A 20,119-nucleotide genomic window follows, 5' to 3' on the forward strand; every position below is an offset into this window, starting at 1 on the left:
ATAGATTTTAGCACAGTGTTGGCTCACTGGCCTCTTAACAACCAGATCCTGTGGGTCTAGGCTATTGGAACCCTGTCCAGTCATCCTCAATTGGATCCCCTCAGGGCTGTGTGTTTTTTTTACCACTTCTATCTGGGTCTAATACTAATAAGTATTAGAACAACCCTAGATCGAGATGCATGTCGACAGCACTCTAATTGTAAGTCTTCTGCAAGATGTGGAGCAAGATTATGTCCCAGTCCTTGATGAGTCTGTTAGCCTGTGTGTTTTCCTAAGAAACGTGGCTTCAACCAGAAGTGTTTGATTTCAAAGAAATTTGGGACATTTAACTGTATTTTCTTAAGTTTTAAAGCTTTTCCCTACTGACAAAGACCTCCCCTATGACCATTCATATACACGAAAATAATTAGGTTATAGATTTCTGTAATTTTACACATTTACTCCTTACAATTTAATCCGAAAGAGTCATGCTCACAGATTCCTTTAATTTACTTCTTTATCATGTAGAAAAACTGAAACATATGGTTGAAATTGTGCTTCTTTATCTTATATTAAAATGATTCAGAGATTAAATGTGCAGTTTAGTGCTGTGCAATACTGTAAATTTTGTTATGCTCCAATGCCAAGTAAATAAAGGGCCAGTGTTTCAGACACCAGTACAAATTCTGATACTTTTAAGGCAGAATATTTCGGGGAAATCACAATTCAGTTGGCTACATACTGAACTTAGGGGATAGAAACAAAGTATCAGTCTAATACCAATACCAACATCAATGTTTGGATCAATCCGCCTCCCTCTAGTGCAGACATAAGATAAAAATGGGGTGTATGTGACCTGCGATGCAAAGGAGTTTAAGATTTCTGCGTTAGGATGAAGGTTTGGACTCCCCAGATGTAGCACATTTACATTCATAGTGACAGTTTGGGACACTGGACCTTTCTATAGTGTTTTGTGTATTGTATTGTATGCATGTATAAGACTACTTATGGGCCCATGAAAAACCATTGCCCAAGGACCCACAGGGCTATTTGTGTTTGGAAACTGTTGCTTAATTTTAATATATCTAACACACCTTTTTTTCTCTCTCCTAGACTGCATGGTTTTGTCAACAATTCACCTTTTTGCTGCTTGGCACCTGAGATAAAAAATGTGTGTGGCCGTGCCAAGCTCTAGTTAAATATTGACCATCCCAAAAAACTGATGACTCATTTGGCTAATGGGGTTTAGCATAACCATTTCATTTTTTCCTGCTGTAATGCCACTCTAAATCCCAAACGTCCATCAGTGAAAGAACAAGCTAATTGTTTTACAACCAGAGATAACGCGTTACTGTAACCCGATTACTTTTTTCAAGTAACGAGTAAAGTAACTATTGCAAAAACGGTAATTAGATTACCGTTACTTTCCCGTAGGAACGCTGCGTTACTGCGTTACTAAAACCGTGATTTTTTTGAGAGAATGTCTCATGACAATGACGTAAGCGAGTGCGCCGTTAGTGACAACAGCTGTGTGCAGATCAACAATAGATCATATATCAGTGCGGGAGAGAGTATGAGCGTGCAGCGTTTAAAGCGTGGAAGTACTGACCTTACTTTGAGTTTGATTCCATAAAAAGTGACAAAAACATTAGCGTCCGTTGTGCGTGGGAAGAAAACTTCTTTTTACAGCGAAAACCCCTAAACTTCCAAGCAAGCACCGAGTGCCCAACGACATAATGGGAAACTCACAGAGAAACTCGCGGATTCTTCAACTGACCGCTGCGGCACACCTGCACCAGGGTAAACCTCCGCCTGCCCTACTCCTGCTTTACAGGTGAAAATAGAGTAAAAGGACCGCTAGTCTTTGACTTTATTTATTTTCTGCTGTGTTTTACTTGCATCTATTTGAAAGAGTGAGTGTAAACACACACAAAAAAAATATTTTATGTGCTGGAATGTGCAGAAAATAGGTTTAAATATTAAACAAATTTCTTCCAGTCAGAGAATGTTGCATATAATTAAATTTTTGCTTGATGCATAAAGTTAAAAGATTAAAACTAATAAAACAAGTTTTAAAAAGAGACTTTTCCATTTGGTTACATTTTGTATGATGGATTATGTAGAAAAAGTAGAATTGGGCTGAAAGATCTATCACTTTATCACCTCTTCAGGTTGTAAATCGTGTTTTTAAAAAGTAACTAAGTAACTAAGTAATTAATTACTTTTGAAAATAAGTAATCAGTAAAGTAACGGGATTACTTTTTTGGGGAAGTAATCAGTAATTAGTTACTGATTACTTTTTTCAAGTAACTTGACCAACACTGTTTACAACACAGGCAACCTGAAGTCCCACATATATGCCTGCTTAACAGCTGTTGGACTTGTGCACTATACCCAAGAGGAGCTGCCTCAGTAGTATTGGACACAGGAGATACGAAGCCATGAATCTGAAAGTGTCTGCACAGAACAGCAAGTAGAGGAGGTTTGATCCAAATATTGATAGCATCGATACCAACGGTGGTGTTGGTATCGGATTGATAAAACCAGAATAGGATCGATACTTATCCTCTAAGTTGAGCAAGTAGCCCACTGAATTGCGTTGATTTTTTTTTTTCATTCTTGGCAAATTAATATATATACCTCAAACTATGGAAAATGTCAGAACCGTTTTGTGTTGACTGTCTATTTTCTTTATAGCCTGTAGCACACTTAAAAAACAGAAGTTAACCCAGACAGACTAATTTACATTCCAGGTCTCCAATAAACCCAGGCTCAAAATACATGAAAAGCTGAAAGATGTGTTTTGATGTGTAAACTAATTATTGGAAAAGTGAAAATCACAGTGAGTTAGTAGTCATTGGAATTTGCAAATTGATGATTCAGCTCATAAGTCATGACACACTGCTCTCATCTGCCTTTAAAAGTTAAACGTATCAATATCGGTAATTGGTATCGGTATACTCGCCCCGCATCATACCAAAATTTGCAGTATGGCACAGCACTAACAGCTAACTGAAAGTCTGAATCGGTGCCAGAAGCAAGCTGGACCTTTAAGGCAGGAAATACACCCAAAACATTAGTGCAGTCTGATTTTGCATTAAAAACTTGGAGCCACAGCCTAAATAAGATGTGGAAGCCAAGTGATGTGCATAATACTGTAAAGCTTCCAGAATTACCCCGTAAAAAGACTGATTCCAGTCTCTCGTCCTTCCTTAAAATAATGACCAATCATTCATCAAGTATCTTTCATGTGCCGCATTATCAGCTATAAGAAATCTGTTTTCCAGCTTAACGAGACTGCTTTTGTGCTGCATAATTTGAAAGTGTGTGGATTTATTTTCTCTTTATTTTTTGTTTTAGTGTGGATTTTCCACAGAACCATGCCTTCTCCCACTCCCAACATCACGTTACGAGAGAACGGGAGAGAGAGGCGGGAGGGAGAGCGAGAGAGGGTGCTGTTTACATTGTGAGCAGACCTCAGATTTACAGTCATCCAGCTGCACCGCGGAGACAACAGCTGCCTCTATTTAAAGGACAGTTTTTCCGTTTTGTTGTCATTTGCCAATTTAGGCTTTACGCACAGTCATGATTTTGACGCACAGGTGAACTTACCTCACCTCAACGCACCCCGATCAGAACTCAAAAAAGGAGAAAAGAAAAGTGTCCAGTTCACACTCTCCTCCTCCTCGTTTTTCCTTTTTTAATTTCTCGAAGTGGAGCAGGTCGTCAGAGTCATGTCCAGGAAGAAGACAGCGAAAGGCAAAGGCAGCTCCAAGAGCCCCAAGGCATCTCCGAGCAGCGGGAGGACGGGGAAAGGTTTGACCGCAGCTGCTGCTCCGTCCTCCGGGCTGGTCTATCCCAGCAGACCATCCATCAGCAACAGCGGAGAGTTTTATGACATCGCCTTCAAGGTGAGCACAAGCTTAGCGTAGGGTATTCGTCTTATAGAGACTTTACCTGAGAAGTGAAGCGAATTAGCATCAGCCAATTTTAAAAAGTCCCTCTTTAAAGGAAAAAAGTGTCTTATGTTCTTAGTTAAAAGTGTGCTTGTGTCCAGTAGAATGCATGACTCTACAGACAAATCACAGTGAATGTCTGCAGACATGAATCTAAAGATGATTAAAGATGATTCATTTGCCCTGAAAAGCAGGCTTTTTCTTAAAATAGTGGGCTTTCTACTTTGTTTCTACTTTTGTAGTTTTCAGGCATGGCTGTGTATGGAAGTTAGTTTCGGCCAAGAAATATAATTTCCTATTGTGTTCATTTTTATTTCAGAATTTTCTTTTAGTTTAGTTTCTCTGAGTTATCATCTCATCTCGTTTGACTGCTGGATAGTAGCTCTATATACATCATACACCTTGTCATCTATGTTTCAACAGGCTTCTTAAGCCACTCAAGGTGCTTTAAAGCAGAAAAACATACGTAACATATGCAAAAACTGTGTGCTGTGTGTTTATGCAAGAAAACAAATGTTGTTTTCAGTGTCGTGTTTTTGACAGTTTTTCCTCCTGTGCTTGAGATTTCCTCATGTTTACCTTCCAAACTGCTCGCACATGCATGAAATGCTGCTTAGTGCATCCGGTGTCTCCTTTCAAGCGCTGAACTTTAGAAACATTAAGTGTTGCTGCACACATGTTGTCCGGTGCAATAACATGGAAGAGCTGATGATGATGGAGAGAGGTTTCTATTATTAATGAGATAAATTAACTGCAGTGGAGGAGAGCAGCGGCGCTTTTTGTTTAACAGGAGTGGAGCTGACAGAATAAGTGCTACTGCCATCTCATGGTAAAGCTCAGGTTTGATATGTCCTGATAGCTGTGTCAGGAGGCAGATGCCATCAGGGATGAAGGACTGTTTTAGTTTCCCTTACAAAAAATGTAACCCCCCCCCCCCCCCCCCAAAAAAAAAACAAACAAACACCATCTTGGTGTTTTGAAACCAGATGTGAGGAGTGAAAAGGTGGATGTGATTGACTGGTGCTCATAGGAGGTGATTGTCAGTCACATGATACGGCATACTTTGCTTTAATGTCGTTCATGAACACTTATGGGCACACAAATTGACAAAACTAACATTAAGTTTCACTTGTTATAAGTAGAAACAAGCAGATGAGCTTATAAGCTTATCAGGAAACTCTTTACTGACGTCAGGAAACTCTTTTGCCATACACACTTCCGTGCACCCAGATGTTTTTTTGCAGGGTGTCGCCCACTGCTGGCTGTTAAAAAAATGCAGCTTTTGCATCCCTTCCTTCTTCCCTTTTCGCAAGCTACATCTACGCTGTGTGTGTGTGTGTGTGTGTGTGTGTGTGTGTGTGTGTGTGTGTGTGTAGCCCACTTTATGTGTCTAAAAGAATATTTTTGAGTTATAGCTTATAAATGAAAGACATTTTTTCATCATTTAAAAATCTAAATATCTTTTCTGTTTTACTATACTATATGCAATTCTAAATACACGGTTGTGCAAAAGTCTTGAGCCACTCGTCATTTGTTTATATTTTGGTAGGAAAATGGGAAATAGGTGCAGTAGTTTATTAAAATGTGCAAACTTAACACTTAAATAAATAAATGTAAATAAATGTAAGCCTGAAAGTCAATATTTCCATGACTGTTAGTGTTCCATTGTGTTTTTCTACTTTTAGTGTATTGACAGTGTACTTGGCATTACTGCTATGCTGAAAAATGAAGCATTTTCCAATTAGTAGGTCTTGCATGGTGGATCAGTATCAGACAGTACTTTTATCTGCATTTGTAATTCCATCAGTTTTGACAAGATTTCCAACACCACTGGCTGAGCCTCCATCATGTTTTAGTGGCTGTACTCACTTTTTTACCTCTCCTCTGACCTCCTCCATGCACTTTGATGACTTATTTTGTCAAACTGTCCTCAGAATGCATGGGGATGGTCAGAGGAGATCCTTCCATCTCTCTATAAGACTTACTGTAACCGATTTTCAGTCCAATTTTGTGTGTAATTTCACATAACCCAGCCTTTTCTTCCTGTTTCCCAGATACTGTTCAGCTACTGTAGGGTTTTAGGTGTTTTGGTTCTTCTTTTGTCCTCCACCCATTCAGCCAAGATATACTAAGATACACTTTCAGTTCTTTGGCAATCCTCTTGTTGGTGCTAAAATACTATTTGATATCTGTCAATCTGTGTTATCTTTAACATTTTCTATGGATTCAGCTAAAGACATTGAAATCAATTATGTGTTTTTTTGACAATTGGTTCTTTGCTTAATTATGTCTGTTATGTGTACACATAACACTGGTTCATCCCTTGAGTTAGGTACCTTTTTATGCATGAATGATTCATAGGTATATGTCAAGTGGCTTAACTTAAAAAAATATTAATCATATGGTATAAGACTGGAGTGAAGGTGAGTGAAAAAACAGCAAATGTTTAAAGAAAAGCTTGAAAAGCCATCAGAAAACTAGAGAACTATTACTAAAAACCTATTTTGCAAATCACAAGAACGTCTGGAGTCTTGGAAGCAAGTACTACGTGTGACAATCTGGAAGAGCCAGATCTGGATACTCACAAACATTTAATGTTTTTTACTTTTGTCAAAGCTCTAGATCTCCATCGCAAAATTTGACTTGGTGGTTTTTACATACTTTAGCTAACAGAAAGACAAAAAAAGACAAACTGCAATGATTCATAAATATGTATCTTGATGCTATACTTGTCGTTAAACCCCTTGAATTAGTCTGTAGTACAATCATATCTTGACTGTTTGAAGTAAATCTCTCTGTACCTCTGTCTTGGCTCTCGACTTGGCTGAGGAATAATCAATAATGACACAGCATTGACACAGAACATACATAATTGAAAGTATGAAATGGAGATGAAAAAGACTAATGATATTCTACATTGGGCATATGCAAATCTAAATTCTCATTATGTGGGTGGCAGCTGGTATTAATAATGCACCCTGATTAGCAACTGTTCCCATGGTAGACTGACCAAAATCACAGCTCCACTTTGACTTTATGTGGTACTCCCACTTGTAACAGTTCAGTGTACCAAATGTCACCTCTGAACACGACAAATCAAACTTAAATGAACACCAATATCAGAGTAGACCACTGAATTAGAGAAAAAATGTATATATATTTATATATAATGTGATATGTAAAACATAATAAAATAAGCAGTTTTATGTCCATTGGTCTGTACATGCTGCTTTTTCCCAGTGTAGTGTATTTGTTTATGTATTTTTTTATATACCTTAAACATCTTCACACACACGCACACACACGCGCGCAAGATTTAAAATTTTATGAACCAATACATTGTCACCTTCTGTCTCAGGTGATGCTCGTGGGGGACTCAGGCGTGGGAAAGACTTGTCTGCTGGTTCGCTTCAAAGATGGAGCCTTTTTGGCTGGGAGCTTCATCTCCACCGTGGGCATTGATTTCAGGGTAAGCATTAGCATATAGGCTACATTGTGTCTGCCTGTTGACGTCATTGCTTCTTCAGCCAAATGTACGCTTTGTCAAGTTACTGAGAAATTTTAAATTCTATCCAGCTGTGGCTGATGCTTCCATCCGAAGGAAATCTCTTCCCACCAATTTTCAAACTTAGTCTGTCTCTGAGAATTGTAGCTGTTTGCAGTGTGAGTTGTGCCAGAGATTTTTTTTATGGAGGACATATGGTTCCGAATCTTTGGGACATTTTTGAAATGCTAGAGATGTTCGCTGCCTCCAAAAAGTCGATCAGCAGTCGAAACAGGAAACATATTAGTGGAATTGTTTTGCACTAACACATGTACGGTAAAGGTTTACAGCTGTATCAGAAGTATAAAATATGATATGATGATTCATGTTAAATATCTTTAACATGAATCATCTTAAGTGCCAAAATTTGGGAAATAGCTAGTGTAGCCAAAGGCAAATAGCCTAGCAGCTAGCAATCTATTTGCAGCCAAGTGACAACAGTGTATTATAATGCGAGGAGAAACAGCAGGTCTACGTTGTAATTTTAGTTTGTTTGAACAGATAAATATTTAAAATCAAGTCAATGTGAAAATGTTGAAAATTCAGGGTACTGTAAACGGTGTAGGTGTCGGGGATACTACAGAAATGTCTTAAAAATCCTGAAATGAATGTTCTGCCCACAACCACCACAAAAGCCAGGCTAGCATAGCAATTGCTCATAACAGGACCTCCTAAAGTTGTGTGTAGCTGTGTAGCATATTGGGTTTTTTGAGGGTTTTTTTGTGTGGTATTGTGACATTTCTAAATAATATATTTATAAATAAAATATCATAACACAGATGTGGTGAGCTAGAGTTTATCATGATCCATAGAATGGAGATTCTTAGACCTATGTTTACTAGATTTTTCCTTTATACAAGCACTACTGAGATTTTACATTGAATATTAATAAAGAGGGAGGCTTACACAAAGCATGATAACAATGAGAAAGGCTACATTTCCTCATAATGTTAATTAATAACACCTTTATTAAAGTTTTCAATATCTGGCAAATAATATTTTGACAGCTTTAACACCAAGTTTACACTTGGTGTTAAAGTCTTTATTAAATCTTTATCAAATATAAATATTTAAATATTTAATAAAGATTTTCTGTCAAAAATTGTAGGTTTAAATCAGGACTGGGACTAGAGAGGAGAGGTGCCAGAGAGGAAACTTTATAGCTGCTTTCACACTTTCAGTAGTGCTCTCCTTGACGATTGAACCGGCCTTCATGTGCAAAATCAGTACCTCTTAAATTCTTCGCTTGGGAAGTGCACTGATTTTCAAGGACAGCAGCAGCAAGCGGGAGAGATTGAGAGCATATTATTGTCTGACTGCGAGTGAGTAGCAGCCGCTAGAAAAAAGGGTTCAGCTATAATGACTAGCCTTTAAAAGTTTAAACCCTCTCTGTCCCCTAGGCGACACAATCCATTTAAACTGAATGGAACAAGATGAAAAAGTTTTAGTTAAACTAAGTTAATTTATTGATGGGTTATTTGCCCAATTTTTGCCCGTCGTGCCCTGGGGGAAATTACATAGGAGGCTTACATATAAAAAAGGAAAGAAAGAAAAAAATGGTCACACTTGAAGTGCCACAACTTGGGACTAGAAACAGTTATAGTAGAGGGTGTTTAATGGTAGAAAGTAGGAAAGCAGTGTTAATGCAGCATACCAGGGCATCTTTTGTTGTATATTCTTGGATACCACACAGGGGAAGGATTCTGTGTTGTCATTTTAGAGAACCATGCTGCTTATTGAGCATTCAACATATCAGTTGCTGTTTTACCAGGGCAGCCAGGGTCTCATGATACATATAAAAGAAGTAAAGGTATGATGTCGCAAGCAAAGGCTGCAAACTGTGAATTGGAACTGTGCTGAACACAACATTAGAGAGCACAACGCTGTTTCAGACTCAAGAAAAACAGAACAGCAAAAGAGGTAAAAATAGATAAAAGTGCTTTGTCTCCAGTCATTGGCCACAAAGACTGTGTAACAGAAAAAAGTGGTCATTATTACTTTGCAAGCAGACTATAGAGCTAAAAAAAACCCCTAAACTTTTACAGATTCTGGATCAAAAAACTCCTGTTATCCCAACCGAGCTTTGGCTGTTAGCGTGCTCTGTGTGTTTGTCCCCTCATTATCACTTCTATGACACGAAACCATCTTTCCTGGCAATTACAGTACAGGGGACAGTGTGAGCTGATTATTATGAAAAATACTATTTGTTATTTCAAAGATACATATTTAAGAGTTTATATATATACTTTACCTAAGTCTTTTTAGCATTTATAGAGATCCAGATGGATCTCATTAGCATTTATTTACTCATATACTGTAGGCAAAACAAGAACCATGAACCTGGAACATAGACAACATAACAGTAGCCAGTGTGATGTCACTTGTTTTGGACTATATTTTGAAGCTTCAACATTTTTCTTGGGCTTTTTTGCAGCCAGAAGTGAAAACATTTATGCTAAGTTGACGTGTTAAGGGATCAGTTAATGCTAACTAGCTTGGCTAGCAAGCTAATAAAACACTAGTATCTCGTTCATAAACCAAACATTTTGTGCGGTCTGTACCATGTAGCAAGCTTTAGCATCAGTCAGATTATCAATCTAAATGGTTTTAGAGCAGGTAAAAGGCGCACGCATACAGAATAGGTCCAATTTAATGAGTCCAGTTAGCAGAGGTGAGGCATAGCAGGCCTAGCCTCCACTGTCTGTATCGTAAATCTGTTAATCAAAGTGAAGTCCAGTATCCAGGTGGATGAGTTCACCCAACTCAGAGTTGTTCTGAAGGGGGAAGTATCCTGTGAAGCTAAATGCAATTCATACCATGGGCTTTGAAAGTCTACGGGTATTTAATCACTTTTAGAGCCAGCTTCAAGTGGTACTTAGACGTGATGTAGTTTTTGGTACTTGTGCTTAAGACCTTTACACACTGAGCGTGATTCTGATGCAGATGCAGTTTTGTCAGGTAACATAGATGGCCTGTATTTGTATAGCGCTTTACTAGTCCCTAAGGACCCCAAAGCGCTTTACACAACCAGTCATCCACCCGTTCACACATACATTCACACACTATAGACACACCAATAACATTGAAAAATTCATCCTAAAAAACACATGGAAAAGTCAACTTCAAGCAAAGACGAGCTGGACCTGATGAAAGAAATGGAGATTTCGAGTTCATCCAGTTCTTACAAGAAGGCAGTAGGACAGCAAATTTCATGATATGATCTGAGCATTCAAGCTGTATCACAATAACTCATACACGTTGGTGGCCAGCCATTAAGGGGCAAACTGATTATCGGTTTCTAGCCCAACAGCACTTTGGCATACGGAGGGGATCAAACACCCACACCTGCTTTTAGTGTACAATTTTTCCTATCACCTGATATGAGTCAGATTTCTCCCCTGACACAACAGAAAGAACCACACTTTCAAAAAAAAAAATAAAAAATTAGAGCGATTTCTTTAACCTTTTTTAAATGCCTGTTTTACTTTTTGACAAAGGTGATAACTAAAAACCTTGCTCTAATGTTCAAGGTCTATAACTCACAAGCACTCCCACACATGCTGACATTACCGTTTACTCCTCATTAGTGCGTCTGCTCAGACGCTCATCTCTTCAGTCTCTGCCTCTGTATATATGTTTTTGAAGTCTTGAGCACTTTGTGACAGATTTCAGTTATTATTAGGAGCCTGAATATCTGGGCTAGACACTGAAAGAAGTACTCCTTTGATGGTCTTTTGAAATGCGCTCGTTTCGTCAGGCTACTTATATGGGATCATACGCTCATTAGACCTTAAAATAATCCATGTGTGATTAACACTTTAGTGTGACTGCTTTTGTAAATGTACAGTTTTATCATCAGGATGAACGTTTTAAACAGCAGAACCTACATTAAGTCTCTCTTTAGTAAGAAAATTTACTTTAAATTGATCAGAAACGTGGTCTGATTCCCTGTATGTTAGCTAGCCCTAGCTAAAAATGACCTTCGGAAGGTGTGTGTTGCTTCTCATTGAGTGTGTTGCTTCTTCTAAGAATATATCTACCTACATTAGTAGAGTTCATTTCCCTTTCAAAAGAAAATTGCAGGCACTTGCCATTAACATTTTGTCTTTACTTAACCCCTCTGCTGTAGATAATGTTATCAGCTTGTGCTGAACAGTAAATGATGGGCGCCGGAGCTTATCTGCAAGGACGCCTGGGTAATTTGGGTGTCTTTGTTCTCATAACTTCCCTGGTACCAGAGGGTAGTATCCTTAGAGCTCAGTGAAAATCTTTAATTGGCACTGTCAGTGATATTTGAGGATAAGTAATTAATATTTAGCTGCTTGCAGCCGACACAGTGCCGCACAGGTCACCTCGACTCTCACCCCACGCTTAATTAAAATGAATATTTTAAGTTAAATTGCTCATACTGGTAAGTTACTTGGGTGAGTTTTTAAAGATCTGTTAGATGTGAGGCAATAACAGATTTTATGAGCAGGTTAACAAAAACTTATCTCCTTTTTTTTTTTTTTTTTAAATTTGTTGAAGTGTAAATATGATGTCAGAGTTGCCAGTTGTGCAGCCTGTGTGTCCATGCACCCATTAGGGCAGAAGCACTGAAACTGAAGTGCTGTAAATGTGCTGTCGTAAAGTTTAAAATGTGATATATTCCAGCACTGAGTGCGGCTGTGAGTGTTAGAAACCGGCACTATCGGCTCTGTCAGGAATGTGCAGCAATGTGACCTTTTTACATTTAAGATAATGAGGAATATGTCTCAGCACTGAGCAGGGGAAAAAAGTTTTTGGTACTTCTGCCTGCTTTTTTCTCTCCATCTATTTATATTTCACTTGACAGGAAGAAGTGATGAGTCAGAAATCAAACTTCAAATGCTGCTCGACCTCTCTCCTGTTCTATTTTTATTTGTTGTCTTTTCCTGGGAGAGGTTTGTTAGAATTTCTGACGAGATTTACCTATTCCATGGTGGAGGAATGGCAGATCGTATTCCCGTTTCTCTTCCCTGCTGTCGATGATACATGTGTGTGTGTGTGTGTCTGCATTTAATTATTTGTGTTTTCTCTTATTACCATAATGTGGTTTTCTGTCCCTTTCTCCACCCATTCACACAGCTTTAAATGCTGCACAGCACCAGGCTGGCTAATCATTAAACACAATGCTGCACAGTTCACATCGACACATGTGGTTTGTGTGTGTTTGTTGCTCCTTCCAGGCCACACACACACACACACTAACAGTCAGAGCATGACACGCTGTTGACCACCTCACTGTATTTTCTTTTTGAACTAACTGCCATGTGACATGTTTTGCTTATGTCATTGTATGTGGGAATACAAATGTCTAGACAGGAGGGACAGCTGATCCAGAATCAGTTGCAAGGCTCTTATCTTAAAGACTCGTAGTCCTGTGTCACTCAAATGGAGCACTGCTCCCAGACTTTTAAGATTATGCTTCAAACTTTCCTTTTCTTTTTTTTTAAAGGCATATCTTTAACCCTATCTTAGTTATTTTGCAATAGGCCTAGACTACTGGGGGCTTCCCATGATGCACTGGTTCTTCTTAACTCACCTTTTTGCACTCTCTTTGTGCTTATACACCACTCTACATATAATCATCTTGCTCTCTACCTGTTTGTTTTTTGTCCCGTCTCCTTTCCCTCAACCCCAATCAGTCGAGGCAGACGGCCGCCCCTCCCTGAGCCTGCGTCTGCTGGCGGCTTCTTCCTGTTAAAAGGGTTTTTTTCCTGCCCACTGTCGCCAACTGCTTACTCGTAGGATGCCGTGTGATTGTTGGGGTTTTCTCTGTGTTATTGTTCGATCTTTACCTTTCAATATTAAGTGCCTTGAGATGACTGGTGGTGTAAAGCAGCGGTCCCCAACCTTTTTGGCACCACGGACCGTTTTATGTCCAACAATATTTTCACGGACCGGCCTGTAAGGTGCCACGGATAGATACAACAAAAAAACAAAAAAAAACAGTACTGGTACCTAAAAAAAGAAGATTTATTCAAAACACACGGGAAAATGAGTTAATGATAAAAACGATTAAAAAAAACTATAAATTTCACACCCGAGCCTCAACTCTCGTGGCCCGGTACCAAACGACTCACATAGCGGTACCGGTCCGTGGCCCGGGGGTTGGGGACTGCTGGTATAAAGTGCTGATGTAACTAAATCGAGTGTTAATCTAACTCACAGTTGGTGCCATATTGCAACCCACCACTACCCTTGTCCCTCCTTTCATCCTCTATCTGACTAAATAAGTGCTATATCTGTAGTCGCTGATGCGTGTTCCATGGTGTGCTGGTGTCTTGCATGGTAGAGCAGCGAGGTGTACTCGCCCCAATTTATGCACTCCACGTATTCGCATGGAAGAGCAGGGAGGTCCCAGAACAAAGCTATGCTGCAAAATATAAATGAATGCAGATGGAAATAACAATCATCCTTTGACTATTATGGTCTTGACTGAGCTTCAGAGTTTGACTTTTGCATAATCATCACGTCTTAAATATCTGAACTTTACATTTTAAAATATTTCTCTGTAAGCTGATGGGCTGGATTTGATGAAAATTGCTTTGTCACTTTTTGGCACAAAATCAGAAGAGATCACAGATCCTTTCAGTGCACACGGAGCTCAGGATTTTAACATGTATGTCGATGCCCAAAGGTGGAAGAACTGAAAACACACAGGAGAAATAATAGCCACAGTGTTTATCCCCCTTGGTAATGACTAACTAGAAAATAAATTACTGTGTAAGATGGAAGCAATAAGGGTGCAGCAAATACTGAAAGTGGCTTTTGAGAAGTCTCAGACCTGCAAGTCAGACTCTATTCTGCACATTCTAAACATGATTGCATGCTCCAGAAATGTACCTCTTCTCTGGTAAATTACTCACTGAAAGAGAAGTCACTTCCTATTGTGTTTTACTTTGTGAGCTCCAAGGTTAGATTTGGAGAAAAAAAGCTGCAGGACTGATTTATGGTGCAGAACTGGAACACACTGTTTCTCTTCTAGGGCAAATTAAACTAGCTCCTTAGAAATGTGTCGTGATCGATACAAAATCACATCAAAATCCGTTATCCTCTTGACCAAAGACAGAGAGGTTGTACTTTGCATCAGAGAAAACACCTCAGTTAATTGTTTTTCACATTTCGGCTAAATTCGTCACCTAAAATGTTTTTAGGGGAGGAAAAGTGAGGCATTAAAATCCATCTACTTTGGAGACTTATAGCTTTCTGGGCCACATGTTTTGATCTGGACCCATGTTGAAGTTCACTTGTAGAACATCTTTGGGATTGGGATTGGACACCAGTTAATGTGGATCATCAAAGTAAAAATATCATGTCACTTATACTTAAAATAACAGTGTCCCCAAACTGCTCTTTGGAAAGGTTTTCTTAAAGAAATTTGACAGAGTTCAGGTTGTATGCTTTTATTTGTTGACTGTATTAAAATTAGCTTGTTCGTTCTGATCAAACTCCCAGGGCTAAAATTTGATGAGGTTGCTGGTGGTGGAAGATGAAGAGGGGAAGAAAACACTTCAGCAGCAGTATATGTCTGACTGAATGACTGGATTTGATTGGATTTGTGAATGGATGCTACTGTATGGGCTCGTCAAACTGCAGGCGGAGCAAAAATATGTGGCACTGAAGTCAGCCTGTACTCTGCATTTTACTACGTGGCTAAAAAAGCAATCTTGGTTTGTTTAAATCACAAATGTGAATGAAAGCGCTCAAACAAACAAAAGCTTACATCCTATGAATCTGTGGCGAAGGCAGATGGTGGATTTTTGAGAAGAACTAACACAAAATTGTTTACTCTTTAGTAAAGACGAAGCTCTTGATAGGCAGCTCTGGTAATAATCAGAAAATGTCACATTTCTTCATAACATTCCCCCTAAACTTTTTCGGAAAAGGCTGAAGATCAAAAAGGTCACAGTTTCAGCAGCGTTCAAGAGTTCTTGTGACGTTTGAGAGGCGCTGTTTTTATCTTCATCATAGCTTTCAGGATGGGTTGTCTGCTAGTTTCAGGAGATTCTCAGCAAACGTTGTTAAGCCTAAATTGTTGCCGTGAATATTAAGCTTGTGAGATTAAGCCTGCTTTACAAGGCTGGGGAGCAACAGTGTTCATGGAAAATGTGTTAATTTTAGACACTGGCAGTATACTGCAGTGAGATAGAAGCTCCTGGCTGTGATCTCAGTAATTCAATATTTCAGTGATCTCAGTTCTTACTAATCAGTATTAGTATTTTTGTCCCCTTCCACAAGTAACTCTGTGTATGTGTATACTTTCTGTACACACATATCTATAGGGTGTTACTACACATAGCACTCCCTGAGCCAGACGTCCATCGAGTCTGGGAGGCTTTTTTGGGGGCGGCTAATCTTAACGGTACCAGTGAACACTGGCAAACTCAACAGATTTCACAGTCTTCCGTTTTAATAAACATGTGATATTTCTGCTTCATTTTCTGCTTCGTAATTTCCCGCTGACCGCGCTGGACAATGTTGGTTGTCATGGTAACAATGCACAGGTACACCAAAGGCAATTTTCATTGCAAAAAGCTAGAAGGCAGTCTTCAATATGCATGAAGCAGCAAAGACATCCACAAATTAGGACACACGCTTCTGTCATTTGCTTGGTGTCGTTTTATTGTTTTCTTTCAAGTTGTAGAATGAATCACAGACTTGATCCTTGCAGCCTACCAGTGCATCTATATTACATGTGGTGGGATTTGCCAGTGACCTGATGCACCCAGGATATGCATTATTTATGCTGACGTAAAGGCACTTATAATTTTCAGTTGCGTAACACTGTGTAAGCTGTGGGCTCAGCTGTGGACAGTGAGATGGCTCTGTGAGACAGCGTGGCTGCTATAAAGTGGAGCCTGTATGTATGTGTCCTTTGCAGACTGTAGCTCCTCGTTTTTGCTTTTCAAGCATATAATAAGTAATTATTAATAAAGATGATTAATTTTAAGAAACCAACACAACCAACTACAAACAAACACAAAACCAACAGAGGTAAAAAAGCCCCCCCCCTTCCCCCCCCTCCTCAATTGGAGAAAGGGAAAATGAAATATTATCTAACTATAGTATCTTAAAACATGTTAATAAATATCTATTCATTTTTATAAATTGTGTTTTTCTGGATAAAACCAAGCAGAACTTTCTTTTGAATGAGTTTTCGCATCACCTTTTCACTGAATCATCTTTCTGCACTGTCGAAGGCAGTGTTCCTTTAGCCCTCATAACCACCATTTGTAATTATTAACAACAATTTAACACAAACTAACAGATAAAACTGTGCACTGCAAACTAGTCTGCATTCAAAGGCATAACAGGAAGCCATGCGTATGAGGTGTAGGGTATGGTAGATTTAAAATCCACAGGTAAAATTAGACTTTAGTAGCACATTAGAATATTTTCACTTTGGTGTGTTTTGGCTAACTTTAAAATCAAACCAAAAATCAAATCAAATTACTTTTATTGTCACATCACATGCAGGTACACTGGTACAGTACATGTGAGTGAAATTCTTGTGTGCGAGCTTCACAAGCAACAGAGGTGTGCAAAAATACAATAACATAAGAACAAGCAAATATAAGAATGGGTAAATCTGGGAGTTATATGAATCAATATATGTACAATATAAAAGTGTATGCGCATTACTGAATGTGTATAGTAAATATCTGCGTGTGTGTGTGTGTATATATATATATATAAACACCCAGCACGCCCCTGCGGGCGGTTTATCCTTCAAGCTCGGGTCCTCTACCAGAGGCCTGGGAGCTTGAGGGTCCTGCGCAGTATCTTAGCTGTTCCCAGGACTGCGCTCTTCTGGACAGAGATCTCCGATGTTGTTCCCGGGATCTGCTGGAGCCACTCGCCTAACTTGGGAGTCACCGCACCTAGTGCTCCGATTACCACGGGGACCACCGTTACCTTCACCCTCCACATCCTCTCGAGCTCTTCTCTGAGCCCTTGGTATTTCTCCAGCTTCTCGTGTTCCTTCTTCCTGATATTGCTGTCATTCGGAACTGCTACATCGATCACTACGGCCGTCTTCTTCTGTTTGTCTACCACCACTATGTCCGGTTGGTTAGCCACCACCATTTTGTCCGTCTGTATCTGGAAGTCCCACAGGATCTTAGCTCGGTCATTCTCCACCACCCTTGGGGGCATCTCCCATTTTGACCTCGGGACTTCCAGGTTATACTCGGCACAGATGTTCCTGTACACTATGCCGGCCACTTGGTTATGGCGTTCCATGTATGCCTTGCCTGCTAGCATCTTGCACCCTGCTGTTATGTGCTGGATTGTCTCTGGGGCATCTTTACACAGCCTGCACCTGGGGTCTTGCCTGGTGTGATAGACCCCAGCCTCTATGGATCTTGTGCTCAGAGCTTGTTCTTGTGCTGCCATGATTAGTGCCTCTGTGCTGTCTTTCAGTCCAGCTTTGTCCAGCCACTGGTAGGATTTCTGGATATCAGCCACCTCCTCTATCTGCCGGTGGTACATACCGTGCAGGGCTCTGTCCTTCCATGATGGTTCCTCGTCTCCCTCCTCTTTCTTGGGTTTCTGCTGCCTGAGGTATTCACTGAGCACTCGGTCAGTTGGGGCCATCTTCCCAATGTATTCTTGGATGTTCGTTGTCTCATCCTGGACTGTGGTGCTGACACTCACCAGTCCCCGGCCCCCTTCCTTCCGCTTAGCGTACAGCCTCAGGGTGCTGGACTTGGGGTGAAACCCTCCATGCATGGTAAGGAGCTTTCTTGTCTTTATGTCAGTGGCTTCTATCTCCTCCTTTGGCCAGCCTATTACCCCAGCAGGGTACCTGATCACGGGCAGGGCGTACGTGTTGATGGCCCGGATCTTGTTCTTACCATTCAGCTGACTCCTCAGGACTTGCCTGACCCTCTGCAGGTACTTGGTGGTTGCAGCTTTTCTAGCGGCCTCTTCATGGTTCCCATTCGCCTGCGGGATCCCCAAGTACTTGTAACTGTCCTCTATGTCTGCAATGTTGCCTTCTGGTAGTTCAATCCCCTCAGTTCTGACTACCTTCCCTCTCTTTGTTACCATCCGACTACACTTCTCCAGTCCGAACGACATTCCAATGTCATTGCTGTATAGCCTGGTAGTGTGGATCAGTGAATCGATGTCTCGTTCACTCTTGGCATACAGCTTGATGTCATCCATGTACAGGAGGTGGCTGACAACTGCTCCGTTCCGTAGTCGGTATCCGTAGCCAGTCTTGTTAATGATCTCACTGAGGGGGTTCAGGCCTATGCAGAACAGCAGTGGGGACAGAGCATCTCCTTGGTAGATCCCGCACTTGATGGTGACTTGTGCTATGGGCTTGGAGTTGGCCTCTAGTGTTGTACGCCACATCCCCATTGAGTTCCTGATGAAGGCTCTTAGGGTCCCATTGATCTTGTACAATTCTAGGCATTCCAGTATCCAGCTGTGGGGCATTGAGTCATAGGCCTTCTTGTAATCAATCCAGGCAGTGCACAGGTTGGTCAGTCTGGTCTTGCAGTCTCGGCTGATTGTTCTGTCTACCAGTAGCTGGTGTTTTGCGCCTCTGGTATTCTTGCCAATTCCTTTCTGTGTCCCGCTCATGTATTGACCCATGTGCCTGTTCATCTTAGCCGATATGATGCCTGACAGGAGCTTCCATGTAGTACTGAGGCAGGTTATTGGTCGGTAGTTGGAGGGGACCGGTCCCTTCTTGGGGTCCTTGGGGATCAGGACCGTCCGGCCTTCAGTTAGCCATTCCGGGTGTCTCTCGTTAACTAGCAGCTGGTTCATTTGTGCTGCCAGACGCTCGTGGAGTGCAGTTAGCTTCTTCAGCCAGTAAGTAGGCGTGAACCATGTCGGGCCCTGGTGCTGTCCAACTCTTCATACTGGAGACCCTTTCTTGGATATCTGCCACTGTGATGGTTACTGGACCCTGTTCAGGGAGGTCGCTGTGGTCTGCCCTCAGATCCTCTAGCCACTGAGCATTGCCGTTATGGGTTGCATCCTTCTCCCATATGCTCTTCCAGTATTGCTCCGTCTCCAGCCTTGGTGGTGCTGTTCTCTTATTGTTCCCTTGCCACTGAGAGTACACCTTTGCTGGTTCTGTGGAGAACAGCTGGTTTATTCTCCTGCCTTCTATCTCTCTGGTGTACCTCCTCAAGCGGCTGGCCAAGGCTGTGAGTCTTTGCTTGGCAGTTTCCAAGGCCTCAGGTATGGACAGCTTGCTGTATTTCTTAGGCACCTTATTCGTCGCACCTTTCTGCAACTCCGTTAGTTGGCTAACCTCCCTCCGTGCTACTTTGATCTTGCCCTCTAGCCTCCTTCTCCATGGAGGGTACTGCCCCTTGTGGCTGTTCAACTTGTAGCCAAGCATCTCACTGATCACTGCTGCCGTATTGTAGATCAGCTTGTTAGTGTCGGTAATCGTGGTTGTAGGTATTGCCCGTAGTGCTGCATTAACATCATCTAGCAGACCTTCTGAGGGTACTTCACGTAATCTTGGTAACCGGCTACGGGGGATTTCAAGCTTGGCCATGATCCTATTTTTCAGGTCAGTTCCTCTCGCACTCAACGATCCTTCTCCTATCACACTTGGGGCTATGTACCCAATCTCGGGTGGGGGTGA

At 40.8% G+C, this 20,119-nt stretch overlaps 1 protein-coding gene across 1 annotated transcript in view; it reads left to right on the forward strand.

Moving 5' to 3' along the window:
• Window positions 1-3,304: 3,304 nt before the first annotated feature.
• Window positions 3,305-20,119, forward strand: part of LOC146568034 (ras-related protein Rab-26-like) — a 126,285-nt gene continuing 109,470 nt past the window's right edge. Inside the window, exons 1-2 of the mRNA XM_085283791.1 lie at window positions 3,305-3,890; window positions 7,294-7,404. Of these exons, the coding sequence (XP_085139917.1) occupies window positions 3,714-3,890; window positions 7,294-7,404 (288 nt within the window). The 5' untranslated portion in view covers window positions 3,305-3,713. The remainder of the gene's footprint in view (window positions 3,891-7,293; window positions 7,405-20,119) is intronic.

This window comes from Mchenga conophoros, linkage group LG8, assembly GCF_057382185.1.
Source record: "Mchenga conophoros isolate Kocher_MC1m ecotype Shallow Benthic linkage group LG8, M_conophoros_male_GT1.1, whole genome shotgun sequence".
NCBI lineage: Eukaryota > Metazoa > Chordata > Actinopteri > Cichliformes > Cichlidae > Mchenga > Mchenga conophoros.